The 12,164-nt window shown below is 38.7% G+C and overlaps 2 protein-coding genes across 2 annotated transcripts; both read right to left on the bottom strand.

Moving 5' to 3' along the window:
- Window positions 1-794: 794 nt before the first annotated feature.
- On the bottom strand, window positions 795-2,079 carry LOC145697761 (uncharacterized). The gene is made up of 5 exons (XM_081774975.1): window positions 2,026-2,079; window positions 1,804-1,942; window positions 1,441-1,766; window positions 1,197-1,393; window positions 795-1,153 (listed from the first exon to the last, which is right to left on the bottom strand). Exons 1-5 carry the CDS (start codon window positions 2,077-2,079, stop codon window positions 979-981), a joined length of 891 nt encoding a protein of 296 aa, XP_081631101.1. The 3' UTR covers window positions 795-978.
- Window positions 2,080-5,855: 3,776 nt separating this feature from the next.
- Window positions 5,856-10,760, bottom strand: LOC145698768 (carboxypeptidase B-like). The gene is made up of 11 exons (XM_081775988.1): window positions 10,240-10,760; window positions 10,012-10,075; window positions 9,639-9,765; window positions 9,017-9,089; window positions 8,899-8,956; window positions 8,500-8,608; window positions 8,378-8,456; window positions 6,535-6,633; window positions 6,269-6,486; window positions 6,146-6,211; window positions 5,856-6,028 (listed from the first exon to the last, which is right to left on the bottom strand). The coding sequence occupies exons 1-11, from the start codon at window positions 10,752-10,754 to the stop codon at window positions 5,874-5,876; spliced, it is 1,563 nt and encodes a 520-aa protein (XP_081632114.1). The 5' UTR covers window positions 10,755-10,760; the 3' UTR covers window positions 5,856-5,873.
- Between the last annotated feature and the right edge of the window lie 1,404 nt (window positions 10,761-12,164).

Raw genomic sequence — 12,164 nt, 5'->3', positions numbered from 1 at the left:
ATGTCAATTAATTACCATATGCACACTCGTTATATATTTTGTTTAGCCGGTAAACTTGAAAGCCATAAGAAGCATCGTCGAAAAAGAGTAAGATAAGGCCAAAAAAATTCATTTCTTTTTACTTCTTGTTGATTATTGCTCGATTTATACCCGTGGGTGCTTAAAAATTCAATAAGGAGATTCTAAGAAGATAAAAAATGGCTGTTTTGATAAAGAAACAAGTTCTAAACTACGAATGAGAATATCAAAAGCGAAACAACACTCTCAACAAAGCGGTTTCCAAAATATTTATTTTTTCAGTTTTATTAATTTCGCCATTTTGGCGAGTTTCTATCATTTTCTGCGGGAAAATTGAGGGTCTTTTTCTTTCAAATTTTCCGGAAGAACGAAATTATTCATCATTGAATTACACTCGTTGAAGATTTTTTGGAAGTCGATTTCCTCGTCTGCAGCCACTCGATTCGCAAATGCTACTATTGAATGAAATTTAAGTATGAAGAAAAAGGTGTTCTTCTTTACCTTGTTCGCATTCTTTGAAAATATTGTTGAGAAAGTAGACTGAAAAGCCCTTAGCAAAAGCAAAGAAGAGGAAGGATATTTTAGAAAAATTCATGTTCAGTGGTTTCTTCGGTTAGTTCATCGAGAATACCTGTATATATCGGAGGCTCATAAATATTTTGAATAGTGGGAAGTGCATTAGCATTCTTGGTATTTGACTTTCAGCTGCCAAACTCTTCGATTCTGTATTACTTATTGAGTTGTTATAGTCTGAGAGGAACTGAGCTTGTCAAAATTCCATTTATTTATTCAATATCGTCAGAGCAGGTAAAGCCATCAGGAAAAAGACATAAAAAACAGGTCTTTCTGTCCCGTCATCAGCGTTCGTCTCCAGCTCATGGACTTGTCAAGGTGGGAATCAAGGAAGAATCAGAATTTTGTGCAGTGGTATTTTTGTAAAAAGTATTGTTGTCGGGTTTGTTAGTTGTTGAAAGCCAGTGCAATCAACAAGGACGTCAGGGTCGAGAAAGCGGCAGCGCCCGAGGTGGACTTTTCTGTTGGCTTGAAATCGTTACAGTTGACTGTGTCGCAGTATTCCTCGGTGATTTCTCGTCGCTCGAGTTCGTAGTCGACTTCTGGCTCTCGGGGAACTTCTCTAAAGAGGGGATTGAAATTGTTTTTTGCGGAAGAAGACTAACCCGATGAAGTAGGAAATCTTCCGATTCTTCGCCTCATCAGCTGGAACGGTAGAGCAGCCTCGCTCAGCCATCTTATACTCCGCATCTGTCGATTCCTTCGGAGCAGTATACCAGGATGTTCGCGAAAAACAGCTTGTTGATCGGAAATCGGAGCAATGACCCTTCACGGCATTGGCGCCGTCGAAACATCTGGCGTCCTTATGGAAAAATTATGAGAAAATATATAACACGGTGTTATTTTTACGGATGGAAGAGAGAGGCCAGACGAGCATTGGAGGCATTGCATGGGCGCGTTTTGAACGGAATCACTGCCCGAGAAACCTGGAGATCCGTTTCCTGGTTTGGTGCCAATCGCTATCGCATTTGTCGACTGAAAGTAAACGCCCTTGATGTCTCCTTGATTCCCAAGACCATAGTTGTCTTTTGTCAAAGTGATTGCACATCCGTTCGAAGTGTCGGCGCAATTAGTTGCGCTAGGGAATTCAACGTCTTTTCCGTGAATTTGAATTGTTTTCTTGCATCCTCGCTCAGCATGATTGGCGTAAAAAGTGTCCCCATTTCCGTCGAGTCCTTATTATGTTATTCGATGAACCAATACTATTGGTACCTTTGTAAGTGAAGAAAAGAGCAAAGCAAGTTCCATCGCATGTTCCAGTTTCTACTCCACTACCACCGCCGTAACATCCATTGAGTGCATCTAAGTGACCAGTTGGGTTCTTCACTGTACTGAAATCTTTCGAGATCGTCTATTCAATGATTTTATGATGATAAGTTAGCTTCTACAGTCAATATATAGAATCATTTCCTGAATTGTCGTCTCTTCACAAACCACACACGTGGCAGCATTTGCTGATGCAGCCAAAAGTGGAGCAAAAATTTTCATATTATAAAATTAATTCTGGAATTTAGTGATACAAAATGCCCCAGAAGGGTGTGGTTTTATAATGGCCGAGATTTGCACAGTAGGGCGGTGGCAAAAAGGGCGGAAGAATTTTCCATTCATCTTTTGTCAATGAAGAGCACTTGCGATTTCGGACGTAAAAATCATAATCATGAATGAATCGGGCTGAAGGGTCATTGAGCCCGGGCCTTGGTTTCCATAGCGGCTGTTTTTAAATTCCAATGGAGGTTTTTGCCCCGAAAAAGGGGTTCATCGACGGTAACTCTTTCCCTTAATCTTTTTATATTCTCAAAATAACTTGGCAAATCGCTGACCCATTATTCCCCAAAATCAGGCTTGTCTGACATGAGCTGCACTTGAGGACGCAGCCTGTGGCCGATTCTGTACTCTTTGATCAATTATTCAAGCAGATAACCTTCTATAAAACCACCTGACGTAAAAGATACCCCAGTCGAGAATAAAAGAATAAACGAGGAACAAATAGAAAAAAGAAAACATGAATTTTTCCCTTTTCAATCTTATTTTCTTCCTTTCCCTCGTAAATGGTAAGAATTAAAAAAAAAAGATAAAAAATTAAATTGCTCGTTAGGCTTTGAGAAGACCCTCGAGAAACGCGATCTTCTCTACTGGAATCGAACTTACAACGGCTGGAGAAACCAGAAAATTTCCCAGAAGCGCCCGAAAAATAACAGTATGAATCTGGTTCGATAAATCCTTCATTTGAATTTTTAGAGAAACGATTTCTTCAAGCCATGATGAGAGCTTCTCCTGTGCGGAGAAATTCTAGTAGCTGAGGTTTAATTGAGTAATAAATTCCATCGGCCGTTTTACATAATTTCATGAAATGTCTGATCTTTCGTTGAATGATGATGAGGTTATTTCCTTCATATGATATGATATCATATTAAATATTATATATGATATATTTGGTTCACATTTTACAGGAGAAAAAATACGTCCAGACAATTTTGGACGAAATATTTGTAATATAAATAAAGAAGGGCATATCAATGATTTACCTTATATCATATAAGTTATATGCACGTATATGCCGTTTATGATATGATATAATATGATTATATATTATATATAAAAAGACAAGAATTGATTTTTAAAATATTCAAATGGTCTCATATTTTTATTCAGAATTTTTTGATAAGAAAAGCGATCAATCAGATCTGTACAGAACATCGTAAGTGTAAGGATCATCGTCATTGAAGGTAGAAGAATGGTTTCAATCCGTCTAGTAGTACTCATCATGCGGCCGTTGAGAAAGATACTGTGACACTCTAATTGCCATCTCATCTCGCTCAAGTCCATATTTTCGTGCGCATTTGTTGAGGAACACGTTTACTTCCTTTGGCAGCTGGTATCCGAGCGCTTCGTACTGGACTAATCTTCGGCAGATCTCGTAAGGATGTGGAGCTCTCGTTTCCAACACTCGCTTCTGTTGGGATTCGAGAGTGTTGATGTTCACCCTGGAATAGGCAAAGACGCAGGAGATCAAAGCAAAAAGCTTCATCTTTGAAGATCAAGAATATTTGTTTATCAAAAATTGGGATCGACTGATGAAAATTGGAGATGGCGAGCTTTATATGAATCGTGACACGCGCTAGAGAGCTAGAGTTACAACACGATCGTACCCGTGATTGATCAGTTAGCTCGGTTTACAATTGAATTTCTTCAAAAATATATGTATATTCCAATTCCCATGAAGGGTTTTAGAAAGTAGAAAGCTAAGAATTTGATTTTATCAATGCATAATTTCAGTATAATTACGCTTATAAAAAAAAAGAAAAACTTTCATATCAGCCTTTCTTGAAATGTATTTTCTGAAATTTAAATTTAAAAGATTTAATCAAAATAACGAGAAGAATTTCTTTGATAAAATCAAAAGATATCATCTTTAAAGGATCATCTTCGTCTGATTCTTCCACTGAAAGCCCTTTTCGTCATGGTTTTGATAATATCATTATTACAGTGTTTTAGGTATAGACTATACCGTATAGTCATCTTGAAGTCTTCCTTGTTAATACCTTGCGGAATTTACGGAAAGACTTTGACTGGAAGGTTCCGAAACGACCTTTTCATATAACGCTTTGAAGAAGTGAGTAAGTCCTATTTTTCACAACTCTTTCAATAGTCGATAGTCGAGAGGGTACTCTAGAAAAACCCAGAGAAGGGGCGAATTCGTGCTTTCCAATGAAAATTGTTTCTTGAAATAATAAATGTAAATGAAAAGATTCAGTTTGAACTTGATTGAGAATATGATCCTGGATCATTGATTCTCTTTTGTTCGATTTGTCCACGTGATAATCATGGCTAACAACAACGACTATTATTGAATATCGAATCATGGTCATTTTGGACCACGCAAGTGCGTCAATGTTTGTTTGGCTTCCAATTCAATATTGTCAAATAAATCCCCGCCTCTTAAAATGGACGTAAGGATCAAGGACAATTGCATTTGCGATATTTGATGACGCACAAGAAAAGTTTTTTCCGTGCAATGACCTAGTTACAGTACTTTTTAAAAACAACCCGAAAAAAAAGAAGAAAACAAAGTTTTATATTTATCAATTTTATTGCAAAATCAAAATGTACATATTTTTGAACGGATAAGAAGAATTGGAAAAAATTCTAGAGGCAGGAACATGAAGTTGTGGTACAGAAATGATCATTTATACAGTAACATTTTTCAGCAATATTGCTCGGTTTTCGTTCTTTTTAGGACAGGTACACATAAGGTTTGTTGGGATTTCTTTCCATAAATGCCATCATTCGGTAGTTGAGGTTTTTGCGCTCGAGGTTGAATTTGTGCGAGCAGATCATGATGAATTCTTGCGCCTTCACGGAGAGCTCGAATCCGAGGTTTTCAGCTTCAATCATGTCGATGCAGTAGGAGTACGGGCTTCTTCGAATTCGTGGGCTTTTGTCGACCATGCGGGTGTTGCGATCGTAGAAACCTCGGTTGACATTGAGCCGGGCGTATGCTTCGATCGAGCTCAAAAAGGTGCAAAAGAGGAGGGCGGAAAAGTTCATTTTTTGCTTTTTTTGATTGTGGTATTTTTTGTTGAAGTTATGATTAACCAACGGAAAGCCGGATGCTTTTATATGGATAGGTGGCTAGGTGGCGCGTCGTGAACTGGGCGAAGAGCGACGTACTACGAATAGGCGAGGTCTGACGGCTGATTTTTTTTTCTGACGCTAATAGTTTTGGTGGTTTCCGTGTGGGAGATTTGAGAGTGTGCTGATGTCACAATTGATTATAGCTTATTTAATAGATTTATTTCCTTGAAGTTTTTTCTTCGGTCATTCTCGGGTGATGACGATGGTTTCGTCTTGTTTTCTTTTGCTGACGAGAGAAACTCATGTGAGGAGATCGTCAAAAGTCGAAATATATCATACGTTGATTTTGAGCATAATATCCGGTGACAGCTGGCTCAAATCCGGGAAAAAAGCTTGTGATTGGAAGGCTAGAAAAGCCGAGCTGCTATTATCGGTCGAGAGTCTGGAGACCAGACTGATAATAATTTATTGTCAGTATGGTTGATTTCAAAGCCTTCTGCATGCCGCATGCGTAATAGGTGCAAAGGTGGCACATCTGAACACGCCGATTTATGAGAGCAAATGCTAGCCTGAACGATCGTCTAAGATGGTTTCAGAATCGTCGCATCGAAAGACCGGTAAGAGGATATTTTCCTTGCTAATAAGAATAATAACAATATAATGACTTGAAAGAAGATTTATTAAATGGCTCAGATTTGTCCAAAAAATCAGCATTTTTTCTTGATGATCTTTTTAAATGGATTCTTTTTCGCGATCCAAGCGCCGTTTTTCTTGATGCAGACGACTTTTTTCGCTATTGGTTTTTTGTTTCCGCATTGGGATTGGATATAAGTCGGTTTTCTACCCTTAGCGTCTGTGGCCGCTGAAAATATTCAGTTATTTCCGATGATTCTTTCTGCCAGGAAAAAACGAGCATAGAGTTGAATAAATGATTTCAGAGGGAAAGAGATCGATTTTCTGAACTCTTGGCTTTACTTACTTTCTTTGTTGAGGCAAGTAATTGCTACGTCTTTTCTGAACTGCTCTACTTCCGACAAAATCGAGTCTGAGTACGGGTTTACGATGGTCAACGAGAATCTTGAGCATATCTCTCAACCCGGACCTAAACAGGGGCAGTGATCAATATCAGTCTCAACTTCCTCCGATGCTGATGTTGTTGTTTCCATCGTCGTTAATGTTGTTTTGACCGTGCTCGTGGTCTTCTGTCCCGCAGCCTTGGCGAGCACGTGTTCATAAATTGCGGAAACGCCTTCTATATTCTCCCTCACAGTTCGCTCAATCATCGACTCGGGCAAGGCAAACTTATAAGTTCCTCGATCTCTGAATGATGAAGAAGTCGTCTCAATTGACGTTGGAGGAGAATCATACCTGAGTTCGATGGTATAAGAGATCGGAATTCCGGATTTGTGCGCCCAATCATCAGATCCACCAGCTACTTCTCCAAAGATTTCGGCCCCTTCTCCGAAACTAGATGGTGGATTATTTCTTTATGTAATTTTTATATAAGGTGGACTCAAATGGAAACACTTAACGAACTAGTTTCATCTGGATTTTACTTACGTTCCATGTGATAACTGAGTGGTCGTCATTTGCCCAAGTCGTCATCTGCCCAAGTCGTCATCTGCCCAAGATCGTCATCTGCCCAACTTGGGCAAATGACGACCTGGGTGAATGACGATGTAATTGAATTCAAAATTTAAGAAAAATGAAGCAAGATGAAACTAACTGAAAACTTGCAAAAAAAGTACTCACAGGAAGTTGGCGTTTTATCAGTAAAAATTCGACAGTTTTTGTTGAGAAAACAATCTTATCTGCTATAATCTGGGACTTTAGCACCGTATCGAAAAGCAAGGTGTAATGAGTTTTGCCAACGCGTATCCCCCTTTGCTGACTCTTAGCGCCGGAAAATGGTGCTAAAGTCGGTTTTGTGTTTAGTTCGAACTTTGGATGAAATTTTATTTGAATTGATTGAATTTAAATGTTGAAGTGGAACCAAGGGTACTCGTGCCGAGTAACTCAGCTGCATAGTCTCGGCTCACATTTGAACTTGAGTAATAACTCTTGAAAAAGTAGAGAAAAGTTATGAATCTCCTCCGGAAGCTAGCTCCAAGTTTGGACCATACTGTATGGTACAGTATGCAGGAGATTTTTTATGAAGGACTTTCTCTCAGTCTTTTTCTGATCGAGGCCTAATCGAGTAAGTCTTTGCTATTAAAATATATCGACCGGACTTCCGGACTTTGACAGTGATGAGTCCGTTCCTGTGAAACATAGAAAAGCTTTTTTCAAATTCAATTACAGATCGTCTTTCACCCAAGATCGTCATTTGCCCAAGTTGGGCAGATGACGACCTGGGCAGATGACGACTTGGGCAGATGACGACTTGGGCAAATGACGACCACTCGTGATAACTAATTTTCTCAACTCAAAGTGGCTTAAATAATCACATGGAAAGAATCAGTTGAAAAATGACGCTGATCTTAGTTAAATTGAGAAATTATTTGAAATAATCTCATCAATAGTTAAAATGGAACACTTCCTTGTTTTCATAATATTCGATCGAATTCTCAAGGACCGGCTTTTTACAGTTGAGAAAGTTCACATGGTGGCACTTTATGAGTTTATTCACCATCTGCGATTTTACTCAATTTCAATTTCAATTTCGAAACTAATTTTATTATTGACGACTCTTTTTGAATAAAGAGCTCGTTTTGATAATCACGAGGGAATCAAAAGGCCGGCTCTTGGGAACTTTTGATTCCATAATGAGCATCATTTTTTGAGAAAACTGATTTCAAAATAGCCAGCCGAGTTCCCAAAGAATCACTCTGTTACTAAATTTCTTCAGTAGTAAAAGTCAGACGACATGCCAAAAGATATGCCAGAAGTACATCAAAAATAGAAGTCTCTTGACAACGACTCTTTTTTGAGTCACTTAGGTTTAGACGTGCTTTCGGAGAAAATAGACAACGATCGAATGAACTGGATTTCTTAGAAAATGAACCCCAACTTCGGGCCGGCAAATATTTAATTGTTTATTTTCGTTTGATCTATCGACTAGGTCTTGAATAGACTTCGTCTTGAATAACTTAATGTTTTTGGTGCAACGAAAAATCGAAAAGGATGTCGAACTGTTGGTTTTATGGTTTTCAAGCTCTAGAAGATTTGCAAATGTGGATAATATTTTTGAACTTTTTAAATCGTCTCGTACCTGTAAAACTCGTTGTTGACGGCTTTTGTCTTGTCAGAATATTCTTTTGCGAGATTATCGAGTTCCTCCCTATTGTCCGCTGAAAATCCACGATAAGCGCACTTCCTCGAAGAAGAATTTACCTTCCCAGGAGCGCTTGGCAGAATACGGATAAAGTAGCAGCGTGCCATAAGCATGAAAGGTCAGATATGCTCCCACGTGCTCTAGGGAATTCACATGATCAGCGTGAGCCTGGAAATTATCATTTTTGGAAATTTCAAATTTTTCTTTTATATTATATAATATATTATATATATATTATATATATATATATTATATATTATATTATAAATTATATAATTTCTGATAATAAAAATCATTCATTTCTATGGAAGAATTTTCATAATTGACGGAGAGACATGAGAATTGAAATTGTATCATGTGTGATATTATTTATAATTTTTATAATTTTATAGGATAAAATATGAGAAGAATATTGTTTTATATAATAAATCATTTGAAGTTGAAAATTCTCCTCTAACCTTCGATTCAGCTTCAGAAAAAGCGGCTGTTCCTCCGTATGTAAATGAACAGGGGGAGCTGAAAATTGCGATTGTGGAAATTTTTGCTTCACAATAAAAAAAGGGAACGATTCTTTACCTAGACGTTCCTGCCTGATTCCAACGAACATCGTAATTTCGATTCAGATCGACGCCGATACAGCTTGAGCCGTCTGAAAACGGATTATCCGGGGCAATTCGGACCGCGCTGGTCTAGCAAAATGAGCTTTTTTCAAAGAATTAATTCATTTTTTTATCAGCAAAGTAAAAAAAATCGTTAGTTCAGTTTGAACTCGACCCTTTTTTTCTATTTAGATACGGAAAGCGATAAAAATAGAACTTAATAAGTTAATTTTCCCGGATTAAGCTCATTAAATTCCCCGTCCGCTTTCGCATCAGAATTATTCTCCTCCGATTTACCGTGTCCCTTTGCTTACGACACATCCTCAGCCTAATCATAAACTCCCAAAGTTCGCTGAACATGAACGTTCTTTACCAGTTTCTTCCTGATTCTCGTCAGGTCATTGAATTGACGCTCAATTCTGTCTCATGTTTTACTTCGATATTTGAACCTCGTGAAGAGGGCCTGATGTAATACCCCCTCGCAAAAGAGGATCAGTAATCGCTTGTCAAACAAGAAAGACTACAAGAAAAGTTGTTCAAGGATGAGGTGCAACCCGTGATCAAATACAACTGAACGTTCATATAAAATTTTTCCATACCATTGACGCGTCGATTTTTCCTCCAAAAACGCTTCGAAGCATTGGTGCCGCCATCAGACCACGTGTATTGGTATCCGTCTGGATTGAGCACTGGAAATATCACCCAAGTGATTCCCTCCCGCATATACTAAATTCGGTTAATAGTTCTTCCTATGCCAGACATGTAATGATTTAGATTCCGGACAGTCAGGAAATTCTGTCTGAAATTGACTTTCTTTTTCCAAAAAAGGATATCTTCATGCTTTTGAGACTCAATTTGAAAAGACCTCTTTCTTCAATAAAAATAGTCATTGATGCTTTCAAATTTGAAATATTGAAATATTATATTTCAAATATATGAATTATCATATAATATGATAGAGTGAAAAATTACCTGATAGTCGCCGTTTATCAACTGATCGATAAGAAAAAGGCACATTGTTGGAGAGACCCACTCTCTAAAACCAATTTTAGTGCAACAGATAAGAAGATAAAATTTATTAAAATTGATGATTATCGGTAAATTACACTAGTCATAAAAAGAAATAACTATCAAAATTAATGATTTCTAAAAGTACGATAAAAGGTGATATTATCTTATTGTCTCTTCTTTTATGAGTACCTCGCATGAATACCGCAGTCGACAGTGATCTTCGGCTGGCTATCACTTCCAATTGTCACAACATAAATGTCCCTATTTTCAAATGTTTTTCCTGCAGATTTAACTTTCGCCAGGGAACTTGAACTGACATCATCAAGGAGCCAGGACTCGATTTCGTTGAAATCGTGATATTTAAAAAAGTCAAATTCAGTCGATCTTGAGACGCCGAGATTGTCGAAGATTCGGTCGAGTTGTGGCTGAAGAGGAGATGAGTTGAAATTTTCTTGACCAACGATTGAAAGCTTTTTTCTCAGTCGATTTTCTTGTTTTCTTGACAAAAGGAGCGAAACCTCAGTCCCAGGAGCATAAACCGGGCCAGCATGAGGAGCAAGCCAGTCAAAGTTTTCCCCTCCGTCGATATGTTCCAGTCGCCGTCCGACTCGATCATTTTCAATTTCAAACGTCAAGATGCTACTTGGTGGACTGTTCGCAGGTCCCGCAAGCCCCGTCGAAAGCAAAAAAGATGCAAACTTCATTTTCAATTTTTTCTCTTACTCAAGGAAATTGGAACACTGGTTCCAACTCTGCTAACTGGGATTCTGGGGTGGATTTCAGAGCTGCAGATTAAATCAGATTTCTGCGGTCTTGAGTTTCAAAACAAGCTCCTCCCTATATTTTCATCATTTTATTTCACAACATCTTATTCTGAATTACAAGCAAGTTACAAGGCTTCGCTTCATCTGATGTTCGCTTTGACGCTAAAAAGTATGTATAAAGCAAAAAGCTGAGAATTGAAGCTCACCAAGTCCATTTGATATGTCACCAAGCGGCTTCTGAGCGGCTAGGAGTAAGTTTTTGAACACGGTCGGCTCGTTTTCTTCCGTAGAGATGAAGGCAGACGGGAACCATTTTTGGAGATTTGATCGGAGAAAATGAACAGTAAGACTCACTATTCTGGCTTCACGAATATCAGTAGGGACCCCTTACTAGAAGAAGGGTTGCCCTTAACTCAAGGAGTCGGGGTCCCCCTAAGCCTTAGGGCCTAAAGCTTTACTAAGAGTGGGGGCTCTTTGGGGGCGTAGCCTTGGGAAACCCCGTAAGCTGCTCCTCACTCAGGGAAAGGGGGTCCCCCTAAGGCTTTACCTAGGGGTGGGGGAGTGGGGGAGGCTCCTTTGGGCCGTAGCCTTGGGAGCCCCTCCCCCCCCGGTAGGTCTAACCCAGAAAGGATTATCTTTATCTTGTACTTTCAAGTAAGGTCTACAATCGTTTATATGAAGCCGAATCAACAGTGACCGTAAAAGCAATTCCAAAGAGCATCCAAAAGAATATCATGACTCTGTAAATCGTAAAAATAATTTCGATATGCTTCGGCCAAACTGTCTGCTGGCAAAGGTAGGGCATTCCATTTTCAGCCATTCTAGCGCCACGAGGAGAGGGATTAATCAGAGCTTGAAGACAGAGCTTTTGATTGAAGATAGTTGTTCCGTATCGGTCAGGTGGACTTGTCGAAGGAACGAAATCGCCAAAACCGATCTAAGTGGGGGTCGGAAAGCGCTAGAATGGTAAATTTACCTTTGAAATGGTCGTGATTGAAAAATAAATCGCATCCAAATAAGTCCACTCTTCGACAAACGAGAAAATAACCGACGGCAAAATCACGAAGATGATCATTCCAAAAACGATATAAAGGAAAATTATCGACTTCCGGGAGAAGATAAATTTTTTTTCTTTATTTTTCTCCTTTAGATGAAAAATCCACCTTTCGACTTGAGAATTGATCTTGCTCAAGAGAATACCATAAACGGGAATGCCGATGATTGCGAGAATAATTGTCAGTTTTCGGCCATTTTCAGTTTTTGGCGTGACATTTCCGTATCCAACTGTACTCGCTACGGATCTTTAGGGGGTTGAAAATGCCGATTGTTTCGATTTTCAACCCTTTTTTT

Source organism: Oikopleura dioica, chromosome 2, assembly GCF_907165135.1.
Source record: "Oikopleura dioica chromosome 2, OKI2018_I68_1.0, whole genome shotgun sequence".
Classification (NCBI taxonomy): Eukaryota; Metazoa; Chordata; class Appendicularia; order Copelata; family Oikopleuridae; genus Oikopleura; species Oikopleura dioica.
Note: the sequence above shows the minus strand (reverse complement) of the source record. Positions and strands in the feature narration are given on the sequence as shown.